Source organism: Argentina silus (genome assembly GCF_951799395.1).
Source record: "Argentina silus genome assembly, chromosome: 3".
Lineage (NCBI taxonomy): Eukaryota > Metazoa > Chordata > Actinopteri > Argentiniformes > Argentinidae > Argentina > Argentina silus.
Window position 1 is genome coordinate 6,139,971 of NC_139657.1, and position 22,500 is coordinate 6,162,470.

General features: G+C 44.4%; 1 protein-coding gene across 1 annotated transcript in view; it reads right to left on the reverse strand.

Moving 5' to 3' along the window:
* dscaml1 (Down syndrome cell adhesion molecule like 1) overlaps positions 1 to 15,113 on the reverse strand; it is a gene marked incomplete at its 3' end in the record, with an annotated part of 82,996 nt that extends 67,883 nt beyond the window's left edge. Inside the window, exons 1-2 of the mRNA XM_083665699.1 lie at positions 14,988 to 15,113; positions 4,816 to 5,136 (exon numbers count right to left, since the gene is read on the reverse strand). Of these exons, the coding sequence (XP_083521825.1) occupies positions 4,816 to 5,136; positions 14,988 to 15,030 (364 nt within the window). The 5' untranslated portion in view covers positions 15,031 to 15,113. The remainder of the gene's footprint in view (positions 1 to 4,815; positions 5,137 to 14,987) is intronic.
* Between the last annotated feature and the right edge of the window lie 7,387 nt (positions 15,114 to 22,500).

Consider the following 22,500-nt stretch of genomic DNA (forward strand, 5'->3'; position numbering starts at 1 on the left):
CCATTGTTTGTGCGTAAATTGCACTCCCCTCCTCGCAAGCATGCGCGCAGTCATTAGGATGTTACTGATGCCTGACTATATGCATCCGGTTGCCTAGGAACGGACTAAAACATGGGTCTGGCGCTCCCCGCGCCCTGGGAGGCGAGTCCTGTATCACTGTCGCTTAAATAATTAACCACAGCGAAACCAAATACAGTATTTACTTATTCATAAAGCCAGCAGCAAAAAAAAAAAATAGAAAAAAATAATCAAATAAATGGGTAAATGAATGGATGTACTGCATTATAGCCGTTAATGAATGGATGGCAACAAACAAACCCGTGCTATCCGCTTCTGCTCCTTAACCAAAGGGAAACCTCAATACAGCATATGAAGGAGGAGGGCAGGCGGGGGGCGTAGAGGTGCACCTGCTGTTCCCTGCTGCTTAGCCAAACGCTTGTTTATGTTTTACAAAGGGGAGCTAAGGTGAGCTCACCCAACAGCTGACCCTAGTCCACTGTCCTTCACCTGTGTGTGTGTGTGTGTGTGTGTGTGTGTGTGTGTGTGTGTGTGTGTGTGTGTGTGTGTGTGTTAGACCACATATAAACAAACAAAAAATAATGAAAATAGTCTTTGTTTATCTCGTGTCTACTTACTTACTAAGTAAGTAGTTCCAATTCTGACACACAAACCATTGATGGTCACTCAGACTGTCAAGTGAAAAAGATTCAAACGCACAAAACACACACACACACACACACAGCAAAGTCTAACACCTTACCGTGTGTGTGTGTGTGTGTGTGTGTGGGGGGGGGGGGGGGGTGTTTGACAGGTAGTGAGTGCTGAGCAGACAGCCAGAGCCACCAAATGAGAGAGGCGCTGGATCACGTGCTCTCAGCAGCGACGGGAGCCATGAGCACACAGACAGGAAGCCCTCATTACCGAGGCTTGAATAACAATAGGACCCCTAACTGCAGAGGGACGCAGTCTGAATTTGCCTGTGCAAAAAAACTAAACATATACCAAATTGACTGCTCCAGAGGCTCCGTTCCAATTCTCTCTTATGGCTTTCTTCCCTTGTCATCTTCCCTTGGTTATCACTGAGTGGTGTAATGGCTGTCTTTATTGCCTTCCCTTAATGACCTCTCATTCATATTGGTTTTGACTTTGTGTCAAGATCAACAAATGGAAGAATATGAGGAGCAGAAGTTATTGAGATACAGGCTCCAATTTGCATGTACAAAAAAGTGCCAAAAAGTGAGCAAATTCCAGTAATATACCGCAGTAATATACCATAATATCGTAATAATACTGCAACCGTAATATATCTAATAGATACGATGACACACGGGCTCCAATTTGCTTGAGCAAATAGTGCTGAACTGAGCAAAGAAAACAACTAATAACTCAGAATACTCTACAGCATGATATTTATTGCACCTCGTCTTTAAACAGTGATTTTTCATCCAGAACTTTAGTAAATAGACTTAAAATGCATTGCACATCATGAAAAATTACGCTATAGGCAGTATTTACAACTCTCACTGGATAATGTCTCATCACGTCTGTTGAGGTATTACAGTTAAGATGGGCGACTTTTGGAACTTTTTCGCTCATACAAATTGGTCAGTTTTAGGCAAGCATAGAGTGTTCTATAGCCGATAACACTGTGGATGTCAACAGTAAAGAGAGTAAATTCCAAAGGAGGAGAACGTGGCCAGATAGCTTCTCTTCTCATGAAAATAAAACGAGACAGAGACGTAGAAAAAAAGGAGAAGTGATATGCCGGAGCCCTATAGGATCAAACATTTCAAAATCATGACATGAATATGAGCATTCGTAGGTAGAACTACTACTAATAGGTGATTACAAAATGTCCTTCATACCCACAAAGAGCCAAACATATACCATATGCTATATATGACAAAGGCTCGGCTTAGATATGAGATTTGTGTCAGATAGAGAGGAGAAAAAAAAAAAGAAACAAGCAACCCACGTAGAGGGATTTTCATAACTGTACAGCTATCTACACAGGTGCCAGGACTATTATTGGCTCAGAATCAACATGCATGGAAGAGAGTGAAAAAGCGAGGAGGGGGGGGGGGGATGAAGGGAGGGAGGGAGGGAGGGAAGGAGGGTGTCACACTGCGAGCTGTCAACTGTCATCATTCTCCCAAGCCACCCGAGACGGGACGCGCCACACCCTGCCGCTCACGCCCCTGTCGCCCATGGCAACTGGAGTGTGTGTTTGTGTGTGTGTGTGTGTGTGTGTCTATCTGTTCATGTGGGTTTTTTGGAGGCATGCCTGATGCCTCAGTTGTGTGGGGCGACACACACATATGTGGAGGTTGGTTGGGTAGAGGGCTACAGAGTTGGGAGTGGGAGAGCTGGCGGTTGTTTTTTTTGCTGTGCCTCAGCATTTAATCGACCGATTGATTAATTGGGGTAATTATGTTTTTCCGGGGGAGGGGGGGGGGGACAAAACACAAAAGCTGGTTGGAAGGTCACTCTCACACCGATGGGACCAGCGTCTTTTAGGGGGCCCGGGATGCCATATGGATGTGTGTGTGTGTGTGTGTGTGTGTGTGTGTGTGTGTGTGTGTGTGTGTGTGTGTGTGTGTGTGTGTGTGTGTGAGAGTGTGTGTGAGTGTCTGTGGGTGTTAGCGATGTGTCAAATAGGATGTTGGTTTGAGGCTTGGTCAAATTGGGGCTTAGTCAAAATGGTGCATAAACAGAGGGTGAATGTAACAAAAAAAAAGAAGTAAATTCTGTATTAGTCAGGAAAATCCCATCCTTGTGGTTTCTGGTCCTGACTCATAAGCTGACTGCCTACAGCGGTGGAATGGGTGTCAATACACTGCATTCCATCTACTGTAAAAGCAGGTATGGGAAGGTTTAGGTGGCAGATTGCTAAATACCTAAAATGGTCATAGTCTATCCTTTGATACTCATATTCTGTCCTTTTATGTAAAAAACAGGTCTCATTCCAGCCGCTGCCAACACCCTGACAAAGACCTGGCAACTAACAAGAAACGCCAGCTTGACCAAAATGGAGTGTGTGTGTGTGTGTGTGTGTGTGTGTGTGTGTGTGTGTGTGTGTGTGTGTGTGTGTGTGTGTGTGTGTGTGTGTGTGTGCGCGTGTGCGTGCGTGCGTACGTGTGTGCGCGCACGCGTGTGTGTGTGTGTGTGTTTGTGTGTGTGTGTGTGTAGATAGGGGACTTTCCAGTCCATGGACAGATGGAGAGACTGGGAGACAGGAGGCGTGCTGGCATGAGCTGGGCACAGGCTGCTGTGTGTGTGTGTGTGTGTGTGTGTGTGTGTGTGTGTGTGTGTGTGTGTGTGTGTGTGTGAGTGTGTGTGTGTGTGTGTGTGTGTGTGTATGTGTATGTGTGTGTACGGTGTGTGTGTGTTTGTGTGTGTGTGTGTGTGTGTGTGTGTGTGTGTGTGGACTCCCCACTTTGCAGTGTGGTCAGCCCCACACTCCAGCAGTGACCTTGGCACTGGGCACAGGGGTCACTCTGCCAACTGTCTGTGCCGCCGTGTGTGTGAGTCTGTCTGACCGCGGCTTTTTAAAGAAGCCGGGTCAAGAAGTGGCGCTTTGGGACGCCCGGCCCCCCACCGAGAGTCATTGTTAGTTAGGACACCAATACGGATGCCGTTTGCGTTGCCGTTGTTCCACATGTTCGCCATGTAGTTTGCTGTGGCTATCAGCGTGTGTATGTGTGTGTGTGTGTGTGTGTGTGTATTTCTATGCCTAGCATAGGGCTGCTGTATGTTATTATTGCAGTAGTGGTTGTGTGATTTAGGCTTGCAAATAGAAGGAATGGGTCTGTTCTCTGTAGTCCATAGGACTGATGAACATTTCTACCCCCCTTGTACCTGTTGTGGCATAAGACTGTTGTTATGGAGATAGATGACTGACAATATTATTGTAAATGAAAATAAAATAAAAAATAAGAGTACAACTCACAAATGTGTACCCTTATCAGTAAACAAAAACCACAAAGCACAACTATAATGTAGTATCCACAAACAAACACCTTTTGATTTGTATTAAAAATACATACAAAAATTGTATGTAAAAATAATTTACAAACAAATGTCACAATGTGTGAATAAAAAAAATTGAAAGCAGTGACAAACGTCTTTCTAAAGTTAGATATAAAAGCACTGTGTTGTGTTGATGTACAATAATTTAAACTCTTTTTGAGTTTGAACTGTTTGCGGATTTGATTACATTTGTTTACAGCATTTTGGCACTAACATCCTGCTTGTACATGCAAAAATGGTCCACGAATACAGTTGGTTATCTCTACTGAAATAGAAAATCTTTGCAGATCCTTCACGTAACACTGTTTAGGGGCATCATGCCTGGTTATGTTGTTCTTTGGGTTCCATAAAGTATGTATTTATGGAGTTTATTCAGGTCATTGGTTTCACAGAGTCTAGTACTGTGGGAGATGATTGACTTGAGGTAAAGCCAATGGCTATGCGTTGGGAGTTTTGTCCCATCTTTCTATTGGGTAAACGAAGGCCAAGTTTGAGGCGTTACCAGACATTCCGAGCAGATTGGTGTCTGGTAGCGTGTCTGGGAACAGTATTAGTTTGTTAGTGCTGCATCTCTAAAGGGGTTTGTGTGTGTGTGTGTGTTTGTGTGTGTGTGTGTGTGTGTGTGTCTGTGTGTGCACGTGTGTGTGTGTGTGTGTGTGCGTGTGTGTGTGCGCGTGTGTGTGTGCGCGTGTGTGACGCATAGCCATTGGCATTACCTCAAGTCAACCCTCTCCCACATTACCCCAGTTAGTGAGCGAGGCTGCACTGCAATGGAACTCCACCAACCTGCTTTGACGTGGATGCTGGGGCTGCGGATCTTGCCGGCCTGGTTCTCGGCGGTGCAGAAGTAGTCGTTGTCGTGGATGTAGCTGTTGAAGGCGGAGGGCGAGAAGGAGTAGAGCTGGAGGGTGCCGTTGGCGTGGACGTGGCGGATGTGGGGCACGTCGTAGATGTCGTCGCCGGTGGCCAGGTACCAGCGCAGGACGGCATGGGGGGCGCCCCCCGCGGGGCAGGGCAGGGACACCCCCACCGAGCTGGAGAAGGTCACCCGCTGTAGGGAGGCGTTCACAAAGTACAGCCGCGTCGAGACCACATCCTCACTGTTCACTGTGGAGGCAGGGAGGGAAGGGAGGGAGAAGGGGGTCAGATAGGGTACACACACACACACACACACACACACATAAACACACATACATGGGCACGCGTGTGCGCAAACACATAAGATCACATCCTCACTGTTCACTGGCTCCTGGCAATCAGGTCAATAGGAAAAATTAAAAGAGAAAGTGCTAGTATATGTATCCAGAACAATACACACACACACACACACACACACACACACACACACACACACACACACACACACACAAGGGGTGGGCCTGGCAAGTCTAAAGAGTGCTTCTCCACTCCACCTCAACCCCAAACCTCTCTGCCTGCCAAACAGCAGGAATCCATCCCATACCCATTATCATAATATCTGTAATCTAATATATGCATCAAGAGTGCCCTTCTGAAAACTGGCATCCGATAGGAGGAAAAATGGGTCATGCACCCCCCCCCCCCCCGCCTCCCACTCTTCACCTTCAACCCCGGAGGGCAGCACTGCAACGGCCCGCTCTCAGATACTGCTTAAATGAAATATTTTTGTCCTTTAAGTCATCTTAGACACATAGAAACACACACACACATACACACAGACGCACGTGTGTGTCCCTCCCATCTGGTTAATACGGTAAAAAGACGCCAAGTCTTTTTAGCGTTGGGGGGGGGGGGGGGAATATGCTGAGCTCAGCTTGGCCCCGGGCCAGGAGACGAGCCCAGAGAGAGCCAGCGAATGTCTTCTCGGGCGATGATACTTAATTAATCCCCTTTCCTGGATTGTGTCAACAATACCCGGATTAGCCCCCCCTATCTGTTTCATTCTGAACACGCTGAAAGAATGGCGGTGGCGGTTTAGACACCACATCAATGGAGATTAGGGATAGATATAGAGCAGTATAGAAGATAACCTTCGGCCAGCCGTGTGTAAGCCTATTGATGTTGAAGGAAATGATCAATTAACAAATGACAATGAGATAGTGAAAATACAAAAAGAAGGAAAAAAATGTGTGTTTCTTTCCTTAGCCTGCAATTTCTTAGCCCTTTCCTATGAAAATTGTGACAAAACAATGCAGTAGGATCTTTCGTACAACACAAAGAGAACATATGAACAAGTGATGGCAGAGAAATTAAATGACAGAGATAAGGGATGAAGCCCTCTCTCTCTCTCTCTCTCTCTCACTCTCACTCTCCATCTGAACAGGGCAGGATATGTTATGTGATTGGAATTTGTATGCCAGACGCAGAGCGTTAAATCCATATAATCTCCTTCCACATTTAACACACACGGTGGTAATCGCACTACTGTGGAGAGCCTCTCTCCCACTCCCTTTTCTATGTGTGTGTGTGTGTGTGTGTGTGTGTGCATGTGTGTGTGAGTGTGTGTGTGTATGTGTGTGTGTGTGCGTGTGTGTGTGGATATTAGATCAGGGATGCCAGAAAAGGGTGAAGGGGTACAGAGAGGACACGGGTGGGGTAGCTGGGTTCGATCCCGGGTTATCTGAAGTCCACAAGACTGTGTTAGCCCGCTGAGCTAAAGCCTAGTTTTGGTGGTGTGTGCGTGTGAGGTATTTAACATGCCCTGTGATGTCATAGTTGAGGTGAAACGTGGACTGTGGCTTTAGTGTTGGACCAGTCGTTTGAGGTCAGACTCCCAGTCTGAAGTTTGTAAGGTTGTGAGGATGAGGAGGGAGAGAGAGAGAGAGAGAGAGAGAGAGGAAAAGTGTGTGTGTGCATGCGTGTATGTGTGTGTACATGTGCGTTTGTGTGTGAGAGAGAAGAGGTCCCACTCCTATCCGAATTGGAGCAGTACCTCTGTGTCCCAAAATGTAGGTCAAGTGCAACCCACCCGGTATTCAGAGCCATGTCATTCGCGTTCAACTGCCCTTTCAGCACCATGGACAGTGCATTTCTGTGTTTGCAGTGTCAGGAGCACCTATAGCAACCTAGCACTCTTTTCATTGAAAAAGTGGAGAGAGAGAGAAAGGGGGGGTGGACCCTGGGCAGGGGTCCTACCCAGGGATGTAGTGGCAAATGTTTAACATAAACACTGACATTAAAATCATCTAATTGCCCCCCCGCCCAAAAAAAAAGGTTGTAAAGTTAACCGCTTTTACAATATTTGCTATTTACCATCCGCTACTTGGCTGGTCCTCCTGCCACGGACTGTCTGGCACAGAGCACAGCGGTAGGGAGGAGAGAAAAGGGGAGATGGGTAGGGAGGAGAGGTTTACTCTTTTACATAATAACTAATGGGGTGTGTGTGTGTGTGTGACATAATGTGTCATTGCTTGCATGACCTCTGTGTGCTACAAGATGCCAGTTTCCCCCCCCCCCACGCCCCCCCCCCCAGCCCGGCCCACCACTCCATTCCTCTTCATTCCTGAGATCTATAGCTCTAGTCTCTGAGAGGTGCAGCCCTCCTTGGACTTCTGACTGATAGAATAATAGTCATAATAGTTTGATTCAGTGGCTTGACAGTAAGAATGGGGCCCACCTTAGAGAATGAGGGGAGGCTAATGGCACATCCTATGCTTAATGGCATAGCGGTTACCGTATTACTAATGTAAAGCTAAAGTTAAGCTAAAGCTAAGTTCCAACAAGAACTGTCTATCGGTAGGGGCGGAAGGACTGGATTAGGTTTTAAAGGAAACCTCAATGGGTGGGTGGGAGGAATAATTGTATGACTCTTATTTTGCTTTATTTTGATAATTGAAAAGAAATTGTCAATAGCTGTCTACATTTTTAGCCTTTGTATTGAACCTCACCCACACATGTCTGTACAACCTGTTTGTTTCTTGTCTTTCTCGCAGTTTTGTGTGTGAACAGATCAGATGTCGGGTATGGGTCGCGATGGGGCACAGGAGGGGGCCCAATCTATCAAACTTAAGAAGAATTATGGAAATATGAAGGAAACAAGCAAGGTCATTTTTAAAAAGAAAAAACAGGTGGGTAAACCCTGAACCCCATGGACTGTGATAGGAGGGTAATACCTAATGTTAATAACATTGACCGAGCAGAAAAGGTGGGTGAATCCTATTCACCACAATAAAAAGGTGGGTCAATTGAGTTTACTTGGGTTTACCCTCTTCTACATCAAAGTGAAATAACCCACTTTCTCCCAGTTTCTTTGTTCTGAAACGTCTACAGGAGTCCTTCCATACCCTCAGGCTCCCCGCCCTTTTTCCCTGGCATAGGCAGAAAAGGGAAGGAGGAGAGGAACAAGGGATGGATGGAAGGATGAATGGAACAATACTCATCCATTTACTGTATGAACCTTTGCTTTGATGCTTGGGTGCATTGATTACAATGGTGAAGGTCACTGGGGTGGTTTGAAGCACCCTAAAACATCATCCCTGTTAGGGTGAAGCCTTTTCACTCGCCCTGTGTTACGCAACTGTCTTTACCTCCACACACACACACACACACACACACACACACACACACACACACACACACACACACACACAGACATTTGCACATTTCCTATGTTTTTTTCTTTTTTTGCAGTCGGTATGAAAATGGCGTATGAATATGTATGCGGTAGAGGCAGGGATATTGCCTATGGTGAACCCCTATGCATTATGCAGCTCTCTGTCTCATCTACATTCACTGTCTCACACACCCGCACACACACACGCACACACTCACACACACTTTTAAGATTCATAACATCACACATACACAGATCTATAAATCCTTCCCTCACACACACACACACACACGCACACACACACAAGTACACACCTGAATGCACATTCAAGCAAGACAGGGATTGCTTACTGTCCTCGTTTCGAGGTTTGGTGAATACTACAGCGTAACGTTACAGAGTAAGGGTGAGGTGATACACCAAAGATACACCAAGATCTGATCGCCTTCATACAGAGAGCAGAATGAGCATACACACACACATACACATGTACACACATAAACACAAACACAAACCCACACAAGAGTGCACACATTCACACACGAACACGCACACACAGGCACACACACACGCACGCACATGCACGCACGCACGCACGCACGCACGCACACGCACACACACACACATGTGCACACCCGCACACACACAACAAAAACAACCCGTCTCCAGTTTATGCAGTGTCAGTGGAATATTAGGAGCCATTTCAGCATTTGAGGATTCACACTCTCCGACTTCAAAGGAATGATTTTGCACAACCAAATTATTATCTTCTGGGAAATCGTACCAGGAAATACGGTCTGGGGGATCGTATTATCTGGCTATAACAGCATTTGACCACCTGTTTTGATGTAAAATACGTCCAAAACTTAAGATACGTTGCGTAAGAGTTACGTGAATTACGACTTGCATGGCGTTTAGGGGGTATTAGGCATTAACTTCGACTGGTTAAGGTTAGGTATTAACTTTGTATGGTTACGGTTAAGTTATCAGGGGAAGGCATTAGCAAATATTAGCATAAGCAACAACAATTAGCAATCAGCGTGATTCGAACCAGCAACATTCGGGTTACAAGTCAGGCGGTTTCGGCCTCCATCCCCTCATGCAGCGTTCTGCCTTCCATATTTACTTGGCTAGATAATACAACAGATAATACGGGGGGGGGGGGGGGGGGGGGTCAAAAATTGTGATTTTGTGAAATGTGATTTTGAAGCATTCCAAATAGTTGGAGGCTTTTCTCCCTGTCCATCCAGGCACATCCCTCCTCCTCTCCTTGCACACATGCTCCATATCAAAATATCATATCTTAGGTGAAGAAGACAATACTTGTGGAGACCACTATATGGGACTTACACTCACCGAGAACTTTATTAGGAACACTATTCTAATACTGGGTATGGCCTTTGCCCTCAAAACAGCCTCAATTCTTTGTGGCATTGATTCCACAAGATGTTGGAAACATTCCTTTGAGATTCTGGTCCATGATGACATGATTGCATCACGCAATTCCTGCAGATTTTTCAGGTGCACTTTCAAGCTGTGAATCCCCCGTTCTACCACATCCCAAAGGTGCTCTATTGGATTCAGATCCGGTGACTGGGAAGGCCACTGAAGAACACTGAACTCATTGTCATGTTCATGAAACCAGTTTGAGACGACTTTTGCTTTGTGACATGGTGCATTATCATGCTGTAAGTAGCTATTAGAAGATGGGTAAATTGTGGCCATGAACGGATGCACATGGTCACCATTACACCACTTCCACCATGAGAAGGTGTACAGGTGTTCCTAATAAAGTGTGCGGTGAGTGTATATCACCTGCATCTACCCACAAACGTCAGATCGCGCTCTAAGCATTGGGCTGTCTGCTGCACCTGGACTGCTGAGCAGCTGTCTCCATGTGAAGCGCGCAGAGATTCAAGGGCATGTAGTCATGCAAACCTATATATATATATATATACATATACATATACATATACACATATATATATATATATATATATATATATATATATATATATATATATATATATATATATATATATATATATATAAGAATACATGGAATCAACAGTATGTGTGTGATCTAATTTGAAATACATTGAAATGAATTTCAATCATAGGCCGACTCAAAAAACACATTGACAAGTTAATATATTAGAGAGGGGGGATATTTTGTCCACTTTTTCTCCACATGGTAAAGTTGTACCAAAGTGATGCATGCAGGGGACAAGTAGGTCGTCAGCTTCTCCATTCACCCGTCAAGTCACCGTGGCGCAAACACTCGGCGGTGAAAACAGTCCTTGCTCGGCGGTGCGCGACGGGGGGATGCGAGTTAACACGGGAGTGACAAGTAGGTATTACGGTGGCCGTGATTCTCAAAGAAAAAATGACAACCTCAGAAGTAAGGTGTTATTTAGAAGGAGGGGTGGGAAATGCGAAATTGTTACGGAGAAATCGAATACCACTTCTGTCGCTCAACTATACTGCATTCAGGGAGAGAGAAAACGGGTGTTTGGAGAGAGAGAGAGAGAGAGAGAGATTCGGAGGACATACGTTTACTCTTTTGAATGTCTGCGCAGCAACACAACACAAAATTGTTACTTTTTAACTCTGGCCAAAAATATATACCTTCAATGAACATTCACTTAATTAATCGACTGAAAAAAAAACATACAGGGCAGGTATGAGGCAACTTGTCGCTGGAAGACGCACGACACGGAAAGGGCAGGTAGCCCATAAGGTCATATTAATTTCGCATGTCATTGAATAAACAGAGATTGGGTAACTCAATGTAGAAGTTCACACTTAAAAAAAGTTATCCGACTAAATTAAAATGTCAACACAATCCTCAGCCTATCCTATCGTCAGTGTGAGACGAATCACTGACGATGCCACACATGGCGACGTAGTAACCTCCCATGCACCCGACACCCTCTGCGCAAAGTGCTGTATGAATTCGTCGCAGACAACCTGCCTGAGTATTTCTGTCTGACTCATACGACGAATACAGTGCGCCCATTCCGATCCACTTCTCATTTGAATGTGAATAACTGCATTTTATTTGATTCCAAAATTACACACCCACTTCCGCCCTACTGGGCCACGCTGGCCAGGGGTAAGGGCGCGTGCCATGACGGTGGACAAACCACGTAGGAAAAGAGAACAACGTTGCTTTACAGGGCTTATATATGTCGCTCATGGCAACATTCGGCTAGAGCAAAAAGAAAGTGCTAAGAAGCTTGCAGTTTGAGCGAAATAAAGGCATCCCTTTCTGACCAATGACCTGATATACTTTTGGAGATTGGACGGAGGAAAGGTGGTCTACATTACTGTAACAATTGCGCAACTGGGAAGAGTTAAAAATGTGGGCATAACAAATCGAAAATAATGTAGTATATTTCGCCGATAAGGCACGCAAGTCGAGGGGGGGAGGGAGGGAGAGAGGGAGGGAGGGAGGGAGGAAAATAGGTGTGAAGGTGACATTGCAAAATGAGTGAGAAAAAGCTTCTTAATACAATAATAACAATAATAAAAATAATAATAATAATAATGCATATTAAAAAATGATATAGCTAAAACATGACTATAACAAATGGGTTGTTGAGGCAATCATCTTCTATCAACCACATTGTAATTTAGGCAGGTATCGCAGCTTCCACATAAAATTGAAGAACCTGCAGACTGCTGATCCTTAAAATAAATATTGCCCCCCCCCTTCACACACACACACACACACACACACACACACACACACACACACACACACACACACACACTCATGAAATGTACGGTAGGCCTATAAGAGAGGCTGAAATACAATAAACGAAATATGCATGCAAAAAAACATGTAGGGCCTAAACATTTCAGTGAGGCTCACATACAACAGGGATGCAAGACTGTTTGAATACAACTGCTCTATTCATCCGATTATTGTCAGATGAAATTGCTGACAATATTCGGTTTGATGTCGACTGATAGACTAGAATAGGCCTGTCGGCCTGAACTGGATAAAACCGGAATCGGCAATGATTAAGAATTGATCAAATAATTACCGTTTTTCTCTCATTATTTTACGACCTATAGGCCTATCTTAAAATGTGAATAGTAGGTGATTCACGTTTGTGTCATATCATAACCATTTTTATTAGCATTCTTACTGACTCAATTACAGGGAATATTTTCAATATATTTAGCATTATCAATTGCATATTCCGCAACCATACTGCATCTTTCCCAGCTGATTTTTGTCTCATCACATTTCCATAAAAAGACAAGCGACCCTCCGAATCATGACAAAGAAGATTGAGTGCACCCCTCCCTCCCTGCATTCCCCCCCCCCCCCTTTCCCATCCGGGTGCAGGTGTGTTGGTATGAGGCACCCAAACTTAGGAGACAAGCTATTTGTAATATTTGAGTCAAATGTCTAATAACTGGAAATCAACTAAAACGAAAATGTACGTTTGTAAGAATATCAAATTATGCAAGAAAAAGGGAGGTGATATTCATCAAATATACGGACAGGAGCTCGGGAAGTGTGAGCCGTAATGGAGGCGCGGCCGAGTCAGGAAAATACGCAGTCCTAATGCATATGCATGTATGATAATTGGCCTACAATTTTTTCCTTATCAAATGTTTTATTTTGTATCAAAACAGACATACAAATTATTGATATCCAAACAATACAAAATTAAATAATTGATTTGTCATGAAAATAAACGATTACAGCTGGAAAAAAACAACGACAAATTGAAGTTTGTTTTCCACTGCGTTATCTACATCTCTTCCCTCTCCAGCACTCTTTACGCTCCGCTGCCTGGCTGCAACCCCCACCCCTCCCCTCATCACACACACACAGACACACACACAGACACACACGCACACACACACACACGCACACACACACACACACGCACGCACGCACGCACGCGCGCGCGCACATGCACATAGTACATCTTTTTCAGTCATGGGACAAGACGATGTGCAGACCCTTTAATCCAATTAAACACAACAAAAACACCACAAAAAACTCTTCGTCACAATAGCAGCACCAAGCACACAAGAGCACCACTAACCCTGACAGTTGGGCTGCAGTGATGTGGGCCATATATTTACAATGAGTCGTTGAAACAACCCCATCCGTTCATGGCACCAGATAAGGAACAAAACGAGGATTATTCTAATAACACACTAATGAGATTTTATAAAACATTGCCATAACTCATGTATTGCAAATGGAATTACTAGACTACGCTGTCAAAATGAAAACTAAGATGGTGAACAAATGGGTGATATTTGACATCATTTGGGCTGTTGAATGATGTTCAAGTTGTTGAATCAGAGACAAGACTTACAATAAAATACTATTTTATCAAAACATCAGATTTAAGCTTCATCTCCAGCCGCATTGCTGTTTTCATGGCAAATCCATTAGAATCTGGTGCCATAGAAAATGGAGGATGCATAATTACACTACTGATAATAACAACTGGATCTGCATAGGCTGATACGGTCCTTTTTGACAACGGCACAATTTACAACCCCCTTGTCATTCTAGAAAATGAAGTACATTTCCATCAGGGGACCCATTATCTGAATAAAAATCCAGAGTTCAATATCCTCAGCATCAGTTCACACATCTCCTTGTCACGCACGCACGCACACACGCACGCACGCACGCACACACACACACACACACACACACACACACACACACACACACACACACACACACGCACACGCGCTAATTTGGTGCGCCAAGAAATCGTTATCACAAAACGACACATCGGCCTCACACACACACACCTTCTGTTATGGGACAGAGGAAAGAGAGCAAACACATTTACACTTGGCTGCCCCTCTACTTTCCAAGTAAACATCCTACAACAGCGCAGGTAACGTTCAAGCAGGACCTCGACCAATGTGTGCGTCTATAGATCGTCATCTCCCTCTCTCCCTATTGTCTCGTCTCCATGTTAATGACACCTCGCCATATTCATAATTCGAATGCAAATTGTGTTATCTCTCCCATCTTAACTGTCACAGACAACCGCTTAGAGGGATGTGGACCACACTGCTCGTTCCTCCTCAAATAAAGTCAACGTTCCCAATTGTAACGTGTTTCTATGAACACATCTCGTTTGAAAGAGATGATGGTAGTATAAAAGTCATCCCAATTGCATTTACCCAATCTAGATGCGGTTAAACCGATAAAGCCCATCTAATATTTCAAACCAAAAAGTTGAGCTTTCGCCTTTCTCGTGCATTGGTGAAAGGAAATAACAATTGACACATTTCGTCAGTTCTTGGTAAGTGCAGTCGAATCCAAATCGTCATTAATTAAATAGACAAATAAACATACATGGGATAGACGCTCAAGTTCAACCCTGCGTTATGGAGAGATGGAACAATACTTGGGAGTCTCTTCACGTACCTTCTTGTAAAGAATACAGCAGGAGTAAAGTTACCAGCCACATGCCATAAATAGCAGGTATATTTCTCAGGAATGTTGTGCAATCCCGACGAGTGCACGGCTCAGCGTTCGGCCAGGCTAGGCTCCGTGCTGGAGTGGTGACGATGCTCCCCGGCGATCTCTCCAGCCCTAGTCCCAGACTCGCCAGCGCCGAGCAACGGGCACGGAGTTGGTCCCGCCTCCCGTACCCTCCCCTAACCGGGACCGTCATCCGAGTCGGAGCAGGGCCCATCCCCCTCTATTCTAATGATGCGTCGATATGGAGAGGTGAGGCAGTATACGGTACGAGGTCCAGTATACGGTACGAGGAGTGTAGTCCTGCATGTGTTTTTGGAGAGGTTGTTAGGGGTCGTATGTGTTCGAAGGGAGATGGGAGGGATTATTGTTAATGGTGTGGTCCAGGTGTGTGGTCGTGCCTCAAGGTGTGAGAGAGCATGGGTCCGTAGCTGTTTCTCAGCGGTGGAGCGCACCTGTGGACTTTTACCGCGCCACCGTCTTTACTTGGCGCGCAAAGGATACCATTCATCTAACCACTATTTTGCGCAAGGACGCTTGGCACATGGATATCGATACATCCGACGTTTCATGTATCTACGATAGAATTGTAGATTCTCATTTTGTGCTATAGACTACTTGGATAGGATTGAGATTTTCTAAAACTACTTTGTGAGCTAGATCGATAGGAATATCCTAAAATAAATATCATTCCCTTTCCCCCTGTCGAACTGCCTATCCCTTTCTTCCTGCAGCGTCTCTCTCTCTCTCTCTCGCTCTCTCTCTCTCTCTCTCTCTCTCTCTCTCTCTCTCTCTCTCTCTCTCTCTCTCTCTCTCTCTCTCTCTCTCTCTCTCTCTCTCCTCTTTCTCTCTCTCTGGCACAGACGCGCGGCGGTGCCACACACGGCGCCAGAGCGTCCTATGAGACTGTGCGCAACAACATTTGCTGCTGCCCCCTCTAAAAACACACACAGAGAGAGAGAGAGAGAGAGAGAGAGAGAGAGAGAGAGAGAGAGAGAGAGTTCAAAGACGCACGGAATAATCACGGATCGTGTTGCCATCGCCAGCGTTGCGTGGCAGACAAAATGAGGGGAATGAAATGAGAGGAGCGTATTTGCATGTCGCTATTGTTCTCGGCTCCCCTATTTCATATATATAGATATATAGATATATAGATAGATATAGATATAGGCTACAGATGAAGAGGAAATAATGTTTATTAGCATCATTATTGTAATTATTAATTCATTATTAATAACAATAACAATAACGATACTTCTAAACATAATGATAATCATAATCGTTGTATTTAGATTTTGTATTTGATTGTTTCACGTTGGTTCTCATTTTATGTTCTTCTAACTGTCATTCCTTAAGTGAGGTTATATGAGTCCTTTTATTTTACCTCTCATATTTTCTTGAACTTTTCTAATCCCATTTGTACCTGATATGTCGATTTTCATCATCATCATCATCATCATCATCATCATCATCATCATCATCATCATCATATATTGATGTCATCTACAGATTTGCTAGTATCCACCCCAAAATGAAACCGGACTAACCTAAACAGACTATGATCAAAGTAGGCTTTAAAATGATTAATAAACACATCTGAACATCTCAGCTTTAAAGTTACATTATGAAAGATTTTGTAACCTGTTAGCAAAAAAAGGGCCTATGACCAGGCAAAGAACTTCTACATGTCACCAAAGCGTATTTTTCAGTTTTCTAGGTTGTATATTCACATAAGATATGGATTTGCAGCTTTACATGTTTTGATAATGCCCAGGTTAAGAGCAGCATTACTGTTTTTTAAAGAACATAATTTGAAGCTAGATATCTTTAATCAATGACAACAACAACAACAACAACAACAACAACAACAAAAAAGCATAATAGGTCCTTATTGCTTTGGTTATGATGAGGTCCAACAGTTTTTCTACTCTCATAAAGGTATTTAGGATTCATATTCATGATAATCAAGAGTATAATTCATCATTTTAAAATACTCTTGAAAAATGACTGCCTGGACTGATGGAGCTCAAATCTTGTTGAGATGATTTTATAGCCTTCCCCAGACTGATGTACTCTCACTACCCTCTTCCTGATGTCCTCTGAGATCTCCTTTCCTCTCGGCATGGTATGTTTTGCATTCACCTGTATAGGTAACACACAACTGACCAGGTCTAAAGATCTCTCATTTGATTGGTTCCTTTGGTACCCAATTATTTACCCACCTGGTTCAGTTATTTTTGCACCTGCACTAATTTCTTAATAATTTATTTTTTCTACTACACACATGATTTCCTCTAAACCAACATATGGAATTGGTCATTATAAATTGTTATCTGTTATGTCAGATAAAAAAGACTGGTTCCGATTAAATAAAGATTTCATGGTAAAAACAAAAAAAATTGCACAAGGGGTTCACATACTTTCAAGCAGCACTGTATATGCCATAAGAAGGCCCTTTACCTTTACACCAATGAAGAGGTGCTGGAGGTGGGTAGACGCAACTTATAGTACCATCTGAGGAACACAAGTATTTGAAGTATTTGCTGGTTTTAGAGAGCTAAATCTCAGCGAAGCTGTGGTCTATAGCTCTCGTAGGTCTTCTGTGGTGTAGAGCATCACACTCTGCTTCAACTCTCCATTACGTAACAGGTGGAGAGAGAGAGAGAGAGAGAGAGAGAGAGAGAGAGAGAGAGAGACATCGCACACCAACCTCCCACGCACAGACGAGTGAGAGTACCCCATACACGCTCACACTCAAGCTCACAAAAGCTGTCACACACACACACACACACACACACACACACACACACACACACACACACACACACACACACACGTACAAACGTACACACACACACACACACACACACACACATACACACACACACGTATGTACAAACGTACACACAAACACCACACATACACACATGCACGCACACACAAACACAACCCAGGTGTCACCAGACACAACCCTAGACAAAATAAATTAGTGGGGTTTGAAAAAAATGAGTGGTCTGTCTCCTTCAACCCTCTCTCACCTCACATGTCATCTTGATCTGTCAGAACCTCCCAGCCTAACCTCCAGACAGGGGTTCAAATAATACTTTGTTTCAAATACATAGCTATGCTTGATTGTGTTCACCTGGTGCAATTGACCCAATGGAATAGTAATACAAGTGCAATCCCCGCCCCTCTAGCAATCCAGGCAGGCTGAAGCAAATGCTCAAAGTATCTGAAAGTATTTCAGATTTCAACACCCAGGTCTGTCTCAGACTATAGCCTCTCAAACCCTGATGACTTTTGATACAGATCAACATTTACACTTTTTTTTTAAATCCTTCTCCATTCCAACCCAGTCTCCAAATTATTACATTCTGGGGGATCATTTCAGTAGACCAAATAATCTGATCTGTGTGGTCGTATCATCTAGCTATACTGGCAGGTAAATACAGAAGGCAGAACATCGCATAAGGAAGTAGTGGGGTGGTGGAGGTAGAAACCACCCCTACATTGCATCTTAGGTCAAATAATATAATATGATCATATGATCCCCGCACCGTATTTCCTTGGTCTGCAGAAATGATCCCTGAGAACATAATAATTTGGAGCCTATGTTGCTCCATTCACAGAAACCGTCATCTGTCAACCCACAGGCAGTGGTGGCACATAGGCTTATTGTTACCACATCAAAAAAGGGCCTGCGATGTTGGCTATAGTTATAAGTCTTGATCTTACCCTTCCTGACAGCGCCAAGCAGGTTCTACTGTACTTCAAGTGGTGATCATCATGAGACGTGACAGTCCAGTGAAATGGCAAGCTCCCAGCCAAGCTTGTAGGGTTATTGCTTTAGACAAGAGTCAAGCCGTCCACGAGGCACCACATGACTCATCTTCATCTCTCTCTCTCTCTCTTTCTTTCTCTCTCTCCCTCTCCATTTGTTGCCTGGAGATAGAGAGGTTGAGTGATTGAAATAGAGATAGAGAGAGAGAGAGAGAGAGAGACTTGAACTAAAATAAGGAGAGGGAGTGGGGAACGCTGGGAGACTGAGGAGGGAGGATGGAGAATGGTGGGGTAAGAGTGTGAGAGAGAGAGAAAGAGAGAGAGAGAGAGAGAGAGAGAGAGAAAGAGAGAGAGATGAGGCGGGTGGGTTAATGCGAAAGTTAATGCTAATACTCAGACAATCAGAGGGACCCCCAGGCCACGGCTACATGCTAGGATCATATTAGCGCTAATGTATCTGGTATTAATGCACAGCCCCCAGCCCTCAGAGCATCCGCAAGGTCACAACTGGGGGGGGGGGGGGGCTGCCTGTCACAAGAAGGGGGTGGGGGGTATAGGCGGGGTGGGGGGTGAGGGTACAATACACACCATATACACCATTGGGTCACATGGCATAGATAATCAAATACAGTGTGGGGAGATGACTGATGAAGAGTCCAGGAAGTCAGCTCATCTCCAGAGCTGTGTTCAGAACGGGATACTACTACATACTCAAATGCGCATTCTGTATGACTGCACACTTCTTATTTCACATCCCAGATTGCAGTTTTCAGTGAATTCGATATTGAACATTGTGGTATTTGAAGCATACTCGTTATGCCTACTAAATAGTATTGAAGTACGGCTTCAAACCCCCCCCCCCCCCACCCTACCTCACCCCCTCCACCCCCCAGTGTGCTGCTGCAGGCCTCTTCATTCCCCAGCTAGACAGCTAGCGAGCAGCTCTGATAGGCACTGTGGCAACTCTCCTCGCTGGCGTTGGCTGGTGCCATCGAGGGCTGGAGTAGATGCAGTTGCAGTAAATGCAACTGGGAGGAGGGGGGGGGGGATTGTTAATTTATTCAAATGAGCTAGGGAGGATAACAAGTGTAGGGTGGTGAGGGGGGGGGGGACCTTGCTCTGTAGGATACTCATCTTTCTCTTAATTTCTCCTCCAGCTCTCTCTTTTCCTTTTTTTTTTTGTACACGTGTTCATTAGAGAATCTCTGCATGGAACAGAGGGGGAAGAAGGTGAGATTAAGATATGAGGGGAAAAGATGCAAATGATTACCAGCGAACTAACAGTCAGAGGCAGACAAAAAAAACACGCAGACAAAAAAAACTAAAACACTCACCCAATAGCCATTCCTCTACTCCTCGATTCCCTTCTGAAAACACATTGGAGGAGAACATCCAAGGTTCCTCCCCTCAGATATTCTCCTCCAATGCACTTTAGAGAAGGAAGCGAGGAGACAGGATGCAAGGAATGGAGGAAAGACTATTGGGATGCAGGCACTGTGCCAAGAATGTAACCAGATCCAATATGGCCGCCGTTAAAATACGCTCTCTCTCTCTCTCATCCTCTGTGGAAACCATTATGGTTCCTGCATGTGCATTAAGCTTCATTGAATGGCATACTAAAAACACAGTTCACCATTTTCAACGAGAACCCTGGGGTTGAACCGCTTACGTGATGTTTATGATAAAGATAAGGATGACAGAGGGATGAATCCCTGTGTATTGGTCCATTAGATGATAGATATCGATAAGACATATCTGATGACACCTAGTGGCTGAAGTAAAATAAATCAATAATCCCCTCAACTGTTTCTGCTGCATTCAAAAAACGGTCCTAATTTGTTCTAAATAGTACGCCATGGTCACAGCTGCGGATCCAGCCTTGGACAGTGCTGGTCATTCACGGGCTCATTCAGTCACTGACACAGCCATAATGTCCCTCTTTGACTGAGGTTGGCGGAATTAGTGCAATTTACACATAGGCTGTACTGTATGAATACAGAGTTGCTGGGCTCCCTGCGACCTCAAAGATTTTCCAATTCGGGACGATCAGGAGGAACGAGCTTCCCACCGCTATCATGACTGCAGAGTCACTACCTATCTTCCACCATAGATTGAAGACCCATCTCTTCAGGCTTACAGCTTAACCTTTGTCCCTCCTAAAGACCTCTTCATTCCCACTACCCCCCTGTGCAAGTTTCTCTCCTGTAAATAAATGTAAAAAAAAAATCTTCCTTTCTTCTAGCATTGGGACTGCCAATAGCCCCTGGTCCTAGCATCAATTGATTTTTCTTATGATGACTGATGGATAGATGATTCACTTACTTTGTCACATGTATTTGTTGCAAGTCGGTTTGGATAAAGGCGTCTGCTAAATGCCATAAATGTAAATGTAAATGTAAAGGAGTAGGGACGAGCCGCTTGCTCTCACTCTGTTGAGTGTGGGATTAGGCCCACTGGAGGGTAGGCATGCATGAGTGTGTGTGACCACTGGGTGGGCAAGACCGTCGGTGCCTAGCAGAGCACAGCGATCTGTGATCACGAAGAATAACGGACATTGCGTGTTTTTTTGCGATGTGAACAGATCTACGGTTGCCATGCCACAGCGTTTCCAAACCTCTCAGATGACCTGCGGGTGCGGCCGCCATTCCCCTGGAAGGGGTCAAACAGTAAGTTTGCTCCTATGTGTTCCGCTTATTCAGGGATACGAGTGGCCCTGAGGGAAAACAAATGTTTGCTCCTCCACATGGACAATCTCCATGTCACAAACAGCAGTTCTGACCAGGACGTGATATTCCTGTAGGAACGGGTGAAAGTGCTTGAGGGCTAGAGACACAGTGTAGAGCTGGAACACGTTCTTGTGGGCTCTTACTCCAGGGCGTGAGTGAATGAGTTACACCTTATTGACATTACAGCCTCTCATCCTGTGTATTTGTGTTCCCTGCCAGAGTTGTCGGACTAAGTCATTATTGGGACTGGCCCATTTCAGTGGTAGTTAGTACATTCAGATTTTACTCATGTGATACTTATTAAAGAGTCTTTTCCTGATTGTACCACCTGTCTTCATAGTTGTGTTGTTGAACCTGTAGAGTGAAGTTGTGTTAATGTACCCTACATGCAAATGTTTGCTGAAAGCAGACTTTCCATCTTGACCCCCATGCTCAGATCTTATCACTTTCCCACACTTACTCCCCCCCCCTCCCCCACACATACACACAAAACAGTAAATAAGGACCTTAATCTCCGAGACAGGTTAAACAAGCATTGCCCAGACCGTTTAACTGACATTAAGGAGGAATACAACATTTTCCATCTCCTTGCATGTTCACCATCTTTCACCAATAAAAGGTTTTGAGATTATGTAATGTGGAATGTTGGAAAAAAAGTACATTTGACATACTCTCCATGTATGTTTAATTTTCTTTTTTTTGTTGCATTGATTATCATTTTACAACAACTCATATTAGCCATTGTCTTACGACAGGTGACATCATTCCTACATGATGCTCAGAGCCTCAACCGACCTGCCGTGTAGCATGTAGAACCAATATTTAAAAGATAAAGATTAGAAAGCGTCCGCCATGAATTAAATCCTAATTTGTAAAATAATTACGCCCTCCCATTACTTTCTATGAGACTGCTACTGATGTAACAAAACCATTACAACTCCATATAAACCATT